This window comes from Syngnathus floridae, chromosome 10 (genome assembly GCF_059516105.1).
Source record: "Syngnathus floridae isolate MCC-2025c chromosome 10, RoL_Sflo_1.0, whole genome shotgun sequence".
NCBI classification, from domain to species: Eukaryota; Metazoa; Chordata; class Actinopteri; order Syngnathiformes; family Syngnathidae; genus Syngnathus; species Syngnathus floridae.
This window is the reverse complement of record NC_142422.1, coordinates 10,091,301-10,107,343: the sequence shown is the minus strand read 5'-3', so window position 1 is coordinate 10,107,343 and position 16,043 is coordinate 10,091,301. Positions and strand designations below refer to the sequence as shown.

The following is a 16,043-nucleotide window of genomic DNA, read 5'->3' as shown; positions in this document are numbered from 1 at the left end:
CCTTAAGTCAATTTGGATATGATTCCACAAGCTTGACTCAACTATCTTTGGGCAGTTTCAGCAAGTCCTCTTTGCAGCACCTCTCAAATTTCATCAATTGGTTGGCTGAGTGCCCAGCCATTTTCAAAGTTCTTCAGAGAGAGTGGCTGGATGATTTAGGATTAATAGTTGACTTTAAGTCACTCCTCTGATATTTTGACTGTGTCACCTAAGTCAGTGTTTCCCAACCTTTTTTAATTTAACGCCACACCTTTTCATTGGAAAAAATCACGAGGCACACCATCAACAAAAATCTGTTAAGTGTTACACCAGCTTCTATATTAAAATCTGTTATATTAAAACAAAAGAGGTAAGGTTCTATTCCTATATATGTATGGAAGGTCAAATAATTGATTAAAACTAAATACTAAATATTCTTTAAATTGTATTTCTTTTGTAAATGAAAGTGACAATTTTTGAACTTAGGTTTTAGACAGTGTAAGGCAGTGTTTCCCAACCAGTGTGCATTATAAACAGGATCGCCAAACCACAGGTCAGTTAGCGCAAGGCCTGGTCAGCCGCTTGCTAATCGTGCATGAGTGGCAAATCGGAGAATCTTGAGATTTCATGTTGTGGCATCGGCACATACTCAGTTTATGTGTGTGTTGCTGTTAGTGTTGGCTCGTGACTGAACGCTTTGTTCAAAAGAACGATTTTGTTTTCAGTGAACGAGAGTGAACGAATCACTTCCTAAAGTGATTCGTTCTTTTTTCAGTTCATATGACTTCAACCAGTAGGTGCCGGTAATGCACATTGAAGCTGGTGCCACCTCGCCGTACAACAAAACAAAGAAGAAAATGACGTAACTTCCCGTTCACGAATGAGTCGTGAATTGCTTTTCCCGTTCACCAACTGAACGGATCTGTGAGTGAACGAGTCAGCGAGTGAGTGATTTGCATTTCCAGTTCATCGCGAGAACGGATCAGTGAGGGAACAAATCCTGACTTTCCCGTTCGCCAACGAGTCAATGGGTCAACTGCCTTCCTTCCCGTGCATCAACGGATCAGTCAGTGAACGTGTTGCGTCTCCCTCCTGGCGTGAACTATGTAAACCAGAATGTCGATTTACGATTTGCCACGGAAAGAAAGAACCACTCACTGAAACACCACTTCTTTTCTGCAGGTTTTCTCCAACAGCCAACTTTATTGCATGAAGGGATGCGCCGTTATGCAACAACGGGGAGATTATGCTTCTCTTTCGGTAAACTTGATTTTATAACACTTGTAGTAGTTTTTAAATAACGTGTATGCATATATACGCCTAAATGTTGTTATCCAATATATCTACTGCAATTTCACATTGGATTGCTGGTTTGAAATTTACTTTTATTATTATTATTATTTTAATAAATATTTATGTTAAAACTTGTCTGGTGTTTTATTCCTTGTTTTTATATTCGCCAATTAAAACATAAAAATCAGACATTTGTTTTTATATTCGCCCATTAAAACATAAAAATCAGACATTTGGTTAACTGCTTTATATGACAACATGTGTAGGTACACCTCTTGGACACTTCAATAGGTACACACTGCATGAGGTAAAAATGAATAAATAAATACAGTTAATTGCGCAATGAAAGCACACCTAAGCATTTTCTCGTATGTGGGATTGAACCAAGACCTTACCGAGCAAGAGCCCGTGTCACTAACCAGTCGGCTGTTCTGACACAACAGGTTATGATCGAAAGCACTGCTTTGTACTAGTGGTGTGCATCACAGGCCACAAGGGAAAAAGCTTAAGTGAAAGTGAAAAGTGCCACACCCGCCCTCACCCCCACTTTCTGATTGGCTGTTTGAGCTGTGACATCACTTGGACACTCCATTAGGTACACCGCCATTTTCAGGTGTACCTAATAACAGGCCACTTTATTAGAGAAATATGGTCAAAGGTCACAGGTGTCAAGCTCTAGTCCTCGGGGCCGCGTTCCAACATGTTCTCCAAGTGACCCTCGTTAAGCGCACCTGCGTGAAAAGTTTATGGTCACTTTCACGTTCCGCAGGAGCTAAAACTTTTCACGCAGGTGCACTTAACGAGGGAATCACACGGACACTCCATTAGGTACACCGCCATTTTCAAGTGTACCTTTATAACCATTTGCTTGTGAGCTGCTCTATAAAACTATATATATTCCATGCAGTGTAAGTGAGGCTTCCATAGTGTAATGGTTTGAGCTCTGGACTCTCACCCCAGTGACCTGGGTTCAAATCCCAGTGAGACCTTAATTATTTTATCATAGAATAAATTGCAGCACAGTTGCTCGTGTGCTACCCCATATAACCATATATATTCCGTATATATGGTTTTATGGAGCAGCTCACAAGCAAATATTTACAATGGTTATATGGGGCAGCACACGAGCAACTGTGTTGCAATTTTTCTATGATAAAATATTTCAGGCTCACTGGGATTTGATCCCGGGTCGCTGGGATTAGAGTCCAGAGCACTAACCACTACACTATGGAACCCTCACTCACATTGCGTTGAATATATATGGAGTTATGGGGCAGCTCACAAACAAATATATACATGGGGCATCACACGAGCAACTGTGTTGGAAATTTATCTATGATAAAATAATTTATGCCTCACTGGGATTTGAACCGGGGCAGCTGGGGTGAGAGTCCAGAACACTAAACACTACACTATGGAACCCTTCCTCACATGCTATGGAATATATATGGTTTTATGGACCCTAGCTCTAACCCTAAGCCTAAACCTAACCTTAACCCTAGCTCTAACCCTAACCCTAACCCTAGCTCTAACCTTAACACTAATCCTAGCTCTAACCCGAACCCTAACCCTAGCTCTAAACCTAACCCAAGGTCTAACCCTAACCCGAGCTCTAACCCTAACCCTAGCTCTAACCTTAACACTAATCCTAGCTCTAAACCTAATCCTAGCTCTAACCCTAACCCGAGCTCTAACCCTAACCCTGGCTCTAACCCTAACACTAACCCTAGCTCTAACCCTAACCCTATCTCTAACCCTAACCCTAGCTCTAATCCTAACCCTAGCTCTAACTCTAACCCTAACCCTAACCCTAGCTCTAATTCTAACCCTAGCCCTAACCCTAGCTCTAACCCTAACCCTAACCCTAGCTCTATCCCTAGCCCTAGCTCTAACCCTAACCCTAGCTCTAAACCTAACCCTAGCTCTAACTCTAACCCTAGCTCTAACTCTAACCCTAACCCTAGCTCTAACTCTAACCCTAACCCTAGCTCTAACTCTAACCCTAGCTCTAACTCTAACCCTAACCCTAGCTCTAACTCTAACCCTAACCCTAGCTCTAACTCTAACCCTAACCCTAGCTCTAACTCTAACCCTAACCCTAGCTCTAACTCTAACCCTAACCATAGCTCTATCCCTAGCCCTAGCTCTAACCCTAACCCTAGCTCTAAACCTAACCCTAGCTCTAACCCTAACCCTAGCTCTAATCCTAACCCTAGCTCTAATCCTAACCCTAGCTCTAACGCTAACCCTAACCCTAGCTCTAACCCAAACCCTAGCTCTAACTCTAAGCCTAGCTCTAACCCTAACCCTAACCTTAGCCCTAACCCTAACCCTAGGTCTAACCCTAAGCCTAACCCTATTTCTAACCCTAACCCTCGCTCTAACCCTAACACTAACCCTAGCTCTAACCCTAACCTTAGCTCTAACCCTAACCCTAGCTCTAAACCTAACACTAACCCTAGCTCTAACCCTAACCCTAACCCTAGTTCTAACCCTAACCCTAGCTCTAACCCTAACCCTGACCCTAAGGCTAACCCTAGCTCTACCCCTAACCCTAACCCTAACTCTAACCCTAGCTCTAACCCTAACCCTAACCTTAGCTCTGACCCTAACCCTAGGTCTAAACCTAACGCTAGCTCTAACCCTAACCCTCGCTCTAACCCTAACACTAACCCTAGCTCTAACCCTAGCTCTAATCCAACCCTAGCTCTAACTCTAACCTTAGCTCTAACCCTAACCCTAGCTCTAACTCTAACCTTAGCTCTAACCCTAACCCTAGGTCTACCCCTAAGCCTAGCCCTAGCTCTAACCCCAGCCCTAAGCTTTAGGGAGGTGTATGGTTATATGGGGCAGCACACGAGCAACTGTGTTGCATAATTTCTATGATAAAATATTTTAGGCCCCAATGGGATTTGAACTCGGGTCGCTGGGGTGAGAGTCCACTGACCACTACACTATGGAAGCCTCACTTAAATTACCTGGAATATATATGGTTTTATGGATCAGCTCACAAGCTCACATCCAGTACTACTTGTTTGAAAAATAATATTTCAACAAAAATACAGCATTCCTCATTGCCTCTAAAATAGTTTGCTCCGAATCTCTCCTACTACTTCCAGATTGGATTCTACGTGTTCTACCTGCACACTGTGCACAAAACAATACGCTGAATCTAGTTTAAACCAGGATATATGGCACATGTCTTAGATTCACCCACTTGGTACCATCACACTAATATCATTAGCAGTTCTCATTTTTGCTGCATTCAATCAAAGGTAATTCTTGATGTTATTTGGTGTGTTTTTGTGTTTCAGCTACAATTCAGGTGATCAGACAGTGTTTGAATTGGAATTATAGAAGGTTGTGTTAAAACTAATGTGCTGCTGACTATCCTACTGACTGGAAGCTGTTATTAACCTTGGCCATGGACTGAGAGAGAGGTGCCAAAGTAGTACTTTCACATGGTATTCACAATGTATTCACAGAACCGTTGCTGTGTTATATGGAGCAATTTGTCAACCATAAATCAACCTTCCCCTTTTTATACTTGGTTAGAAATGACTGAATACATAACAATGAGAGCCGAGACCGAGAGAGAGAGAGAGAGAGAGAGAGAGAGAGAGAGAGAGAGAGAGAGAGAGAGAGAGAGAGAGAGAGAGAGAGAGAGAGAACCATTGCAGGTTGTCATTAGATCTACTCCTGATTTCAAAAGCAGTGATTTTCTAATACGACCAATGTGGTGTATTGTTGCTGGGTGCTCTTTTATTAGGTGAAAATGGTTTGCTGATTCTTTTCAGAAGAATGAATATAGAAAATAAATGAGTAAGCATGGATGCTTTTTTTTTTCCCTTATTTCTTTCCAGTACTCCTTCAATTCAGTGTTTTTCTATGCTCTTCTCACCATAATACCAGAATACACCTATGAAAGAGCATGGTTTGCACAATGCCAGAAATGAGCCATGTTTTTTTTTTCATATGGTAGGAAAAACATAATCAAATGTTTGTATGCCCAGCTTTAAAACCACATCACTTTGCTTTCAATCAGGTTTACATAAAGCACCACACAGTTTTCAAGGTATATGGCTTCTTTATTTTTATTTTCAGGTAAGTGGCTACTCAATTTATTAAATTGGAGGGTCTTTACATTCATTTAAAAGATGCATTGGAAGTAGATTTACAGACACACATTGTAGATTGATGCCATATTTTATGCACACACACATACACGCACACACCTGCATTTTAATTCATCTGGAATAAAGGTGGTCTGCATTTATATGAGCCATTATTTGGTTTCGGACAGAAGCACCATGGAATCTTTCACTACCACTTAGTTAGTGAGGGAGCACCTTTTTGAAATTGTGGTTTTGTTTGTTTCAGTAATCCATATAAAGGAAACAGCAGTATGTTTGAGCAGGCAAGAAGAGAGGCTGAAGACAGAAATGGAGACGAAGAAGAAGCTGACTTTTAACTACATGTTTAAAAACTAGCAACGTGGATGGAGAGGAAAATTGCAACGTGCTGTTATATTGTATCTGTTATTGGAAAAGACAAATCTATGTGTTGTTTCAGTGCTCATTGCAGAAAATCTTTTAAGTGGTTGAGAATATCAATCAATAACCACAACCATTCAAATGACAAACAAGTAGGTCACATTGAAGACATCACACTTAGCAGACACAGGGAGGTGGAATTAAATTATCAGGACCAAAATGGTTTGACTATAATGTAAGTGTAGTTAATTGCATCACAAGTTCCTGGAGAGTGTAAGGACATGACAGATATGGTGACGAGACAAAGAGAGGGTGCGGCCTGGTCCTTAAACACACTTAAAGCAGCAACTACAGGCAAGTTAAGATTTTGAACGAGGCCTTTCCTCTCACAATGCAGGTCTGCATTTCTCAGCAACAATTTTTGTTTTAGTGGAATCGAACTCAAGCACATATACAGCTGTGGCAGGTGTCGGGGTCATGAGAGTGGCTTCAGGGTCACGTTCACAAAAAGACATAGGCAGGCAACAGATTGTGTCAGCCAGTGTGGGGGGGAGGGAACAGGGCAGACCATCAGGATTGATACATTATTATGTGTTATCAGTGGTTATCAAAGGTAAGTTTTGAAGGTTATGAAGTTTTGTTTTCCTCCTCTCCTTGCCCGCGTGACTCATTCCTTTTCTTGGCTTCTTCTAAGGGGATGTTGGAACTTCAGCGTCTGGCTGGAGAAGAGCTGCGGCTCCCCTGCACAACAGACAAGAGTGATGAGTGATATGAAAGGTTTGTGAAAAAGGTCCTGGACAAGCCAATCTAAAAACTAACAGTTTCCTCCTTTTAATTGGCCAAACAATCAAACAGCACGTCCACAGGAAGATCACTCACTATTTGATTTGTTCAGTGCATGAGAAGAGATGAGAGTTGTGACTTGACAAATTGTTCTGAGCATCTAACAGTTCCTCACCGAGAAGACAATTGCTGTGCTTGACCAGCTTTCCTACTGGCTTGATCTGGTTCTATGTGATCTCCCAAACCTCCCTGCCCAGGCTCAAGGAGGCCAGTTGGCTCCGAATAACAGTGTGTCAGACTCAGAGAGGAATGTTTTGAAAGGGAAAACTTGTAGTATATTTTGTGATGCCCATCTTTGAACTTTTCTGATAACCTCCTGACTAAAAAGAAAAACTGTAGTAGGCCACTGCTGTCAAGTGTAATCAGAATTTACTAGCATGTGTGTGCCCATGATTCTTTTCCATTAGTTTCAAATGACTTTTTTAACACAGTCGTACTGTTCCTCCTACTCCATACTACTACTACCATTCAAGATGGATGAATGGAAAAAAAAGGTTGAGTTCTTAAGAAATAAAGATAATCCATGATTTGAGTGGCAAGGAAGTCCTCATCAATTAAGGCCCTGTCGTACTTCATTATTAACTCATTCTTTCTTCAGAAAAGAAAACAAGTCTTCAGTCAAGCTGGAATATAAATAGAAAGGGGGAATACACTCAAACATATTTAAAAGGTAATTACTGTCATAGCCCTGCTATGATTTCTCCAACTCGTCTACGCAAAAGATATCGATAGTGTGACGTGAGTGAGTCAGTGCTAATTAGACATATTATATAAGTTTGTCATTGGTGTTTACACTGATGTATCTTAATTACAACAATTTAGCATCTGCAGATGAGGGTGCAACCCTCAGGTAAATTGAATTCCACTTTTAGCATGTGCTAAACCAACAAAGTTATAGTGAGAGCGGCCGGTTAATTCACACATAGACCCCCTCACACACGTACACACAAATTTATCCATTTAATAAAAAATGATAATATATATATATATTTTTATCTCATTCATCCTCATTAGGGTCGAGGTGATGTGCAGCACAACCCAGCCGACTTACATTGAGACAACCTGGAGTGGTCACAAGCCACTTGCTAGACCAATAACCAGCTGCATTCATATTCATACCTTGGAACGATTTAGTTTTTGATTAACCAAACAAGCATTTCTTGATAAGTAGTTTTGTGAAGTAACAACTTTCTAAACATATTGAGATTACAATGTGTACACAATGTTTTATTCTCGTTGTAATGGGATTAGCAGCTAAGAGTTGTTACACATAAAGCAAAGGTGTAAAATGCTTCTCCAAAACAACATGATGATAAAACATAATCATGTAATATTAATGCCCATACTTGTGGGCCCTGCCATGAGAAGTGAGTGGCATCTTCAGCGGGATTAGATAAGCACTTGCACAAAGCTCAGATAATACAGTATATTGTGCATGATGTTCAATCGTGGCTCTCAAAACTGCAGTGGATTTGATGAGATTAATATTTTTTTCCTGAGCTTTTCAGCCTTGAACGCAAGTAAATAAAATTACTCACACTTTTGTTGTTATCACTGAGGTAGAAACAAAAGATAGAAATACAATTTTGGACTTTGAGAAAGAGGAGATGTTTTTGGAAATTAAGATTTTCTTTTATCATACCATTTTGAAGATTCTAGTCAGGGAGCCTTTGCCATCTCCTCCACTGGACCTCTTGGCTTTAGCAGACTTCTGGTCACCCTAGAACAAGGATAATAAAAGGATTCTGTATGAGAGATCTGGATGAAGAAGTTTTGTTAGCTTTCATTCAACTGAATTTCTGCACAGCGGCTGATGGGAATATACTGTCAAATTCCGAACAGTAGAGCAGGTGAGAAAACAACATTCATGGGATATCAGTCAAGCTTGTTTCTGGTACTAAAGAGAGGTTAAAGTTAAAAGATGACATTGTGAACAATGTGATGTGTTAAACAATGAAACAGTCAGACATCCATCCATTTTACTGGGCGAGAGGCAAGTTACACCCTGTGCAGTCAAGGCCTTCAAGAAAACTCTGCTGGCTCAGCACTGTCCTACATTTACCACTTTGATGGATTTGTATTAACTTTTTTTCACGCAGTCTTTATTTCATAGCATATTTCTTGGCTGCGCAGTTTCAAGTACTTTGTTGGGTAATTATTTTCTATCCAATCAGATTGCTCAGGGCCTTCCTACTTCCGGTGCTGGCTCATCCCACACAGACATCGTATTTTATAACATGTGGTAGTATTAAAAGATGGTCTTTCTCCGAAATACACCACACGCCACATACAGCACATAAAACACATACAACTATTCTCACCCACATTCACAGCTATGGGCAATTTGGAGTCTTCGATTAATCAAGAAAAAGTGTATCAAATGGTATTTTCATTCTATTTCGTGGAATTACTGCTAAAATCTTTGACGTAGCTTCTTGTGGTAATAGATACGTTGACCGCTCTCTGACACTGACAGCATGACAGAAAAAGAAAGAAAAACAATACTAATCAGCTCACAAGGAGTCTGTTCAATGTTGTCTTGACACATGTTTTGTGTTCACCAAAGTGAACTAAGCACAATTGAATCAGTACAGTGCTGTATAAGAAGCAAAACAAACACCCTCCCTAATAAAATTCTTCATCTCATTAAAGGATTTCCAATTGTAATTGCACAAAGCCACATTATCAGCATCCACACCAATGTTATGGATGTAAATGCTGAGAATCAAGTTTATCCAAAAGACTGGACATGTTATAATGTCATGACTTTGCAAATGCCATAGGATGTAGTGATGTAGCATTATAAAGTCATTTTGATGTCAGTGACCATGACAGGGCAAAATTTAGCAGAGGTTGCTGTCATGACCTTTGATAGTGCATTATAGCCTCAGATTATTTGGCATGTTTATTAGGCACGACAGCTCACTCATCACTTCTCTCGTTAGCATCCCATTAACATTTAATTGCAATCCTTTAGTACCGCATCCATCGTAAGGAATATTCCTTCTCAACTATGTACGATTTACATGAAGCGCACACCATACACACACGCACATACATGCATTCGTTAAGGTGCAGATGGTCAAGATATTTTTCTTAATGGACAGGCAGTCAGTGAGGCAGAATGGCTGAAGTGGTAGATGTAGACTAAAGGAAAACAAATTTACATCAGGCGTGAAAACTTGATAGGGTAACCTTGGCTGACCCCAGTGGTGAAATGAGTCATGACTGTGATTTTTGGCATTGTCAAAGCACCTACCAGGCCTATCTTGGTTGCTAGTCCTCTCCACTGGACATGCCCAGAGACAAGAGACATTGACAGGATAGGAAGTAAAAGGGAGAAGGAACTGTTAGAAAATGCCAGTCTGTCTGAAGGGAAGGAAAATGTCACAGGGTCATGCGTGGTGACAAGGGTGGATGTGAAAAGACAACAGGAGAAGGCTTAGGGAAAAGGAGAGAAAAGTGGTGGCTGACATTAAAACAGACGCACAATAACGGACAAAAAAGGAAAGCCCCCTCCAACAGTACTATCTGGCTCACTCTATCTAAAATACTTTAAGATTTAATTGCTGCATCAAAAAAGTCTATTTTGCTTTTCCTGAAGCCTAATGTCCATTTTTGAAACTTTCAAATTTGACATAGGTACTATAAACCCGAATAAGTTCTGCCAATGCTGTTTTCGTTTTTACATCATAATCGATATTATCCACTTGGTGTAAATGCAGTCATCAGTGTGTCATATTGCGAAAACTCACCCTTGACTTTGGGGGGGCAGGAGAAACCTGAGAGAGATTTCATGGGAGAAAGCGAAGAGTTTGGTCAGTTAGAGCGCATTAAGGAGACAAAAGGCTCCTCAGATTAGTTCATGTGAGGCCATTAGAGCGGCACTTCACTCACAATGGTGCGGAAGAAGTGGACAACGGCGTTCTCTGGCCCCCGCTTACGAGGGGATGTGGCAGACGCTTTCTGGGGGCCGGGAGAGAGGGCACCACGGAAAGAACCCTGAGAAGAGACAAAAATATTGGACAAACAATGACAAAGTGCTCACATCTTTCTTATTAATCATTAGTCACAAAGGACTTGAGCTGCAGCCGTTTGATTCAATATATATATTGATACAATATATTCATTTCCCACTTTACCAGGTACAGGTGGTACAAAATAAATGCGTAACTATGTTCAGTTTTGACAAATGTGTTTGGATTTTACTTGATTTTTCATCTGATGCTACTCCAATTTTAAATTTGGAAACAACTTCACCTATGCAAAACCACTTGGCTTTGATTCCCCATCTTAGATATGAGAACAACACAGTGAATCCACTCCAATAAACGGACGCATTTTGTGAAACCTACTTTTGTTCTGCTGCTGATTATCAAAAATTGGTAACTGACAGAATCACTTTTTTTTCTGATGAAGGTAGAGAGTCTACTCTGTCAATTGGCAGATTCAGTGGCTACACAATCATTGAATACAATATCCTGTGGGTTTTGAAAATGTCTAAATGCTCTAAAATGGCTGGTATTTAAAGAATATTGAGATCAAAGTAAAAAAAAAGCACTATATTAGTAATCCTTTTACAAAACTGCATGTCACACTAATAATAAGCTATGTCGAGAAATGAGTTGTGGTCACACTTCTCTTGTTTTACTTATCTGGTCAATCAATCATAAATGAAACGACAACATCATGGAAATCCCTTAAGTACATAGAAATTCCTTAACCTTCATGTCCTGGGTCGCCATAGAAACAAACGTATGTTGGTTAACGTGATGCTTAATTCAAAAAATTCACTCTGTAACCACATGTAAACCACATATGTAAACATATGTGTCAAAATCAAGGTCTGGGGCCAGATCTGGCTTACAACATCATTTTATGTGGCCCATGAAAGCAAACGTTAATTTCAAATTGTCTTCATTTTAAACAATGTTGAGATAGAATACATTGCAAGCATTTCGGTTACCAATCCCTCCTTTAAAATAAATGTAAAAAAATGCAATTATTTACTGGCTTCTCATTTCAAAACTATTATGATACTAACCATAAGGCCATCATACATTTATATGGGTTGACAGTCACAATGGCCCTCCGAAGGACACTATAGCTACAATGTGGTCCACGACAAAATGAGTTGACCTCCTTGACCTAGAAAAATCACAATAGCCTATTTCAAAATCAGCCAAGATGTTTTTCCTTTTTTCCCCACACTGTTGTTGTCACTAAAGTACATAGTACAGTTTTAGACAGGCTCTATTAAAAATTTCAAGTCATGCAGGTATGTAACGGACTCAATTCAACAGGAATTCGGCTATTTTCTATTTCCTTTCAGAATTTGCCTCACTCTGGGCTCCTTATTGAGGTCAAATTGAATAGTCTTTAATTTGATGTACTTCATTAAAAAAAAAAAAAATCCAATTCCAATGTGCCAGTACACCAATGTCGCCTGGGGTGCAAGGGTGCTTGATCGCTACCTGCAGCTCTAGTTATTACGATTACTGTCAAAGTTCGATAATTACAACAACGTAATGAAGGATCTTTGTAAGAAATTAACAGTAGAAATGATCATTTTGTATAACATCATTATTGGAGCAGACACAGGAGGGAAAATAAACACATTTCCACCCAGGCATTATGTTTGTGAGCCATTTTTTTCTCTGACCTCATTAATGTAACGATAATGCTTGTAATCAGATGTGGTGTGTGGAACAAAGAGGAGGGAGGTCAGACCACAAATTTGGAGATTATGATGGTTTATAAAAGGCTTTTGATGTGCATTTTCATTGTCTATTTGTTTTGAATAGTGCATCTACCTTCTTGTTGAAGCCCTGACAGTGACCTCTTTATGATGTTCTCTTATTACTTGAACCTGATTTATCTCAAATCTATCAGTCTGAATGTTGCATGTGAGAGGAACTTGTTGAGATCAAAGGAGGAATAGAAACACACTAAGAATATCTCAGACTTTGATGTATGACTCTTTCCATTTCATGTAGCTTTCTTAAAAGAATAGCTTGTAGAATTCTGGAAATGTATAGAACTCATTCATTTTCAACTCAAATCATTTTGATAGCATGCCAACAATCTTGTGGGCCCATAATATGAAGTTGAAACTTCCTCCCACCTCAATGAGTAGATACTGAAGTTCTATATTAATCCATACCATAGCAAATGCAGCAAGAACCAGAGCCAGGTACATCAATGTTTCCTCTTCCCAAGAATGTCAGTAAAAGCCCAATTGACCTCTGTGTTGAGTGTTTTATCCATCTTGATCTACTCAACTGCAAATGGTCAACACGTTCAGCTTTTACAATCTCAAATCCTTACATTGTGTGGCTCTCACCAAGCCCGATTGTGTCGAAAAATAGAAAAAGAGCTTATACAGCATCAACCTTGAGATCAAAATCTTGCAGATGTGCAAATTGTTGTGTTAGTGTTTTAATGTTGCATAATGCAAAACCTGATTCAAATGATCCGGCTAGTTATCCAGCAGCCGTGGCTCCTTAGGTAGTTTGCCACCACCAGAGTGTGGATGTTTGAGTGCATGAATCTGTAAATCATCTCTGAGTGTCTAGCCCGATGACCGCTGGGATAGGCTCCAGCACGCCTGTGACCCCCGTGGGGACAACAGTATAGAAAATGGATGGATGGGGAAAAAGAATCATTATATGAATCTAATTCATTATTATTATTAGACAATTTACATAAACAATTTTTTTTATAGTCACAAGGATGGCCCTCTGAGGGAAACCACAACTAACATGTGGCTCATGATAACAATTAGCTTGACACTTCTGCCTTAATTAAAGGCTGGTTCATTTTATAAATTTGCTAAAATACAAGATCATCTCCCAAGTCCAAACTATGAAAATACCTTCTTCATTTGACTTTGTGGTCTGTCACACTGTGCAAACAGTGGCAGGACTTCAGCGGAACTAGAATGGCTGCTGCATTAAATACTCATAATTCAAGTTGAATTACATCAGTTTTTTTTTTTTTTTTAATGTAAGCCTGAATTATCTTACAATCAAAGAGAATTGCTGATGTGTTCTATTGTTAACTAAACTATCCAAAACGTGTTTGGATTGACAGCTGTGATACCCATATCACATAATATCCATATCCAAAATTAATATTTTCTACTTTGTATCTTTTTGAAATAAAGTTAGACTAATGATTAACTAGTCTGTGTGAGGTGCATCACGCAATGTATTCTAAAAAATTCTATAATCTATTTAGCATGCAGGTTAAAGATCAAATACTAGTATATTGTTGCATAGAAGAAAGGGCAGGCTAATGATCACAAGTTCTCCTCTGAGTTTGGAAGCCACCACAAGGTCACATATATCACTTCATAATACATGATACTGAATTCATCACCGAGAGGCAATGAATAACATTTCACAAAACTCATTCATGGGTAACACAATACCGTTCTTATCTATTCTATTCTTTCACTTCAGGCGCACCGTTTGAAGCATAACACATTTGAAAGAGACTGTCAATCATTCTTCTACTTGCTCAAATGATTTTATGCTCCAAGCAGCTTATCTGTCCAATCTAAGTTTGACCTATTTACATGTGATGGACATTTCAAATGACACGTAACTAGCTAACGAACTATACAGGTTATGCATCGTTTGAACTTTCAACTTCACAAAATGAGCGATTGCAAATTGTCAACACCAGAGCAATTTTTTGTTCAGTTGTTAGGACATGAAGTAAAAAGTTAGAATGTTCTTATAAAAACAGAAGAAGCACAACATTGAAGAAATTTGGGCAGCAAAGCAAAACAAAAACACAAAAGGTGTTAAAGATTTTTAATTAAGCAATAATACAAAAAGCTGAGAACGGGATCAGGCTAGGAACAGTTCACTGGTCACAGCAAAGAGTTCACAGCAAACAAATACAGTACAAGTATCCAATGTAAAGTTGACACTTGGAGGTCAAAGACATGAACCTGAGGCAAGCGACTGATGTGAAGGGAGAGTATGCTCCTGCTCCCTCCTCCATCCAAGACACATGGGTTAAAATACATTTTGTCGTTTTCATGTGAATGTCAGCTCTTTTGCTCGAACCACTAATATTCATGTGGAAAAATGGCTCTTCCACTGGACACATTTTGGCATTAAAATGAAACCTTTTCCTGCAGCTGACAAGAGGCCATATTTTCTTAGCTTAGGATGCGCGCAACGTGGCTATATAGAGCAAGCGGAAGTTGCAAACCCGTTGAAATAAAAGATAATTTGGACGTATTTTCATACCTGCAAAATTTGTCATTAAACACACGGATATTTAAAACTCAAGCAAACACCTAGACAGTCATATATTATGTATACAGGTGTTAAGTCTGATTTAATGTATTTGTGCAGTAGTTATACCTGTATAAAAATATCTTTATGCTGAATTGTTGTGAATGAAAAGCGTCTACAGCAGAAAGGGCTGGTTCCTTTTGGCTTGAGGCAACAAAGGTGGGCCAATTGCATCTTAGATACTTCAGACATGAACATTAAATATATGAAGGCAAACCCTTGGCGTGTACATAAACATAGTACTGTTTTATATTTCTATATACATATATATTTTAACGTAAATGCTTTAAATTATTACAAGCAACTTACACAGAAAAAAATGATCGAATATTGCTGCAGAAATAATTTTACCTAATAAAAAAGTCCACCATTTGTTTTGTTAACGTGTTCCTTGGCAAGCTTATGATTTTATCAATAGAGGAAAAAAAAAGTTTGATCAACAGAAATGAATAAAATAACTTAATGCAAAACAGTTTGTGGCACAATTTCTCCCTGATAAAGTGTTTAATCAAAAAGTGATAGCGAACAATGCCAAATTACAGGGAGCCAACATCTGCGTCCTCTTTCTGGCAAAACTACAAGAGGCTTGCTTTGGATTCAGCTTCAGTGTATCACAGTTGCGGTTTCATAACCACTAAGCCAAACATACTTTTGCTTTTTGCCCAATGATATGCCCCAAAACAATACAACTGAGCTTAGTTAATAGGATTCTGACAACACAAGACTGAAATTATGTCCAACAATACAGTTAGATACAGACGTATGTGGATAACGTTTTTTTTTTTCTCTCACTATTTATGCCTTTCCATTCTCTGTTTACCGTTTTCAGTACGTACAATATTTCATGGTTATGACCAGCAAAGAAATGAGAGGGCAAATCAACCACGCATGAAAAATAAGTGAGTGGCTGTTTTTCATTCAATTAGTTTGTAATTATGGAAAAAGAGACCCCTAATGGGACAGCCCGAATGGAAAATGATAGGATTTTACGAAATCAAACAACCACCTGAGGACAATTTACCAAATTTTTTTTTTTTTTTTTTTTTGACGTGGGAGGAGGGCGATCTCCTAACTGAGATTCAAATCCCAAACATCAGAACTGTTGGGCAAAAGTTAATGAGAA

At 39.2% G+C, this 16,043-nt stretch overlaps 1 protein-coding gene across 4 annotated transcripts in view; it reads right to left on the bottom strand.

Moving 5' to 3' along the window:
- Positions 1–5,339: 5,339 nt before the first annotated feature.
- The window catches only part of mbpb (myelin basic protein b), an 11,974-nt gene continuing 1,270 nt past the window's right edge, over positions 5,340–16,043 (bottom strand). Inside the window, exons 2-7 of one of the 4 annotated variants that reach the window (XM_088387305.1) lie at positions 10,506–10,610; positions 10,364–10,390; positions 9,868–9,897; positions 8,251–8,328; positions 8,147–8,162; positions 5,340–6,506 (exon numbers count right to left, since the gene is read on the bottom strand). In XM_088387305.1, the coding sequence (XP_088243431.1) occupies positions 8,160–8,162; positions 8,251–8,328; positions 9,868–9,897; positions 10,364–10,390; positions 10,506–10,610 (243 nt within the window). In that variant the 3' untranslated portion in view covers positions 5,340–6,506; positions 8,147–8,159. The remainder of the gene's footprint in view (positions 6,507–8,146; positions 8,163–8,250; positions 8,329–9,867; positions 9,898–10,363; positions 10,391–10,505; positions 10,611–16,043) is intronic. The other 3 variants (XM_088387304.1, XM_088387307.1, XM_088387306.1) reach the window with 3 other exon arrangements.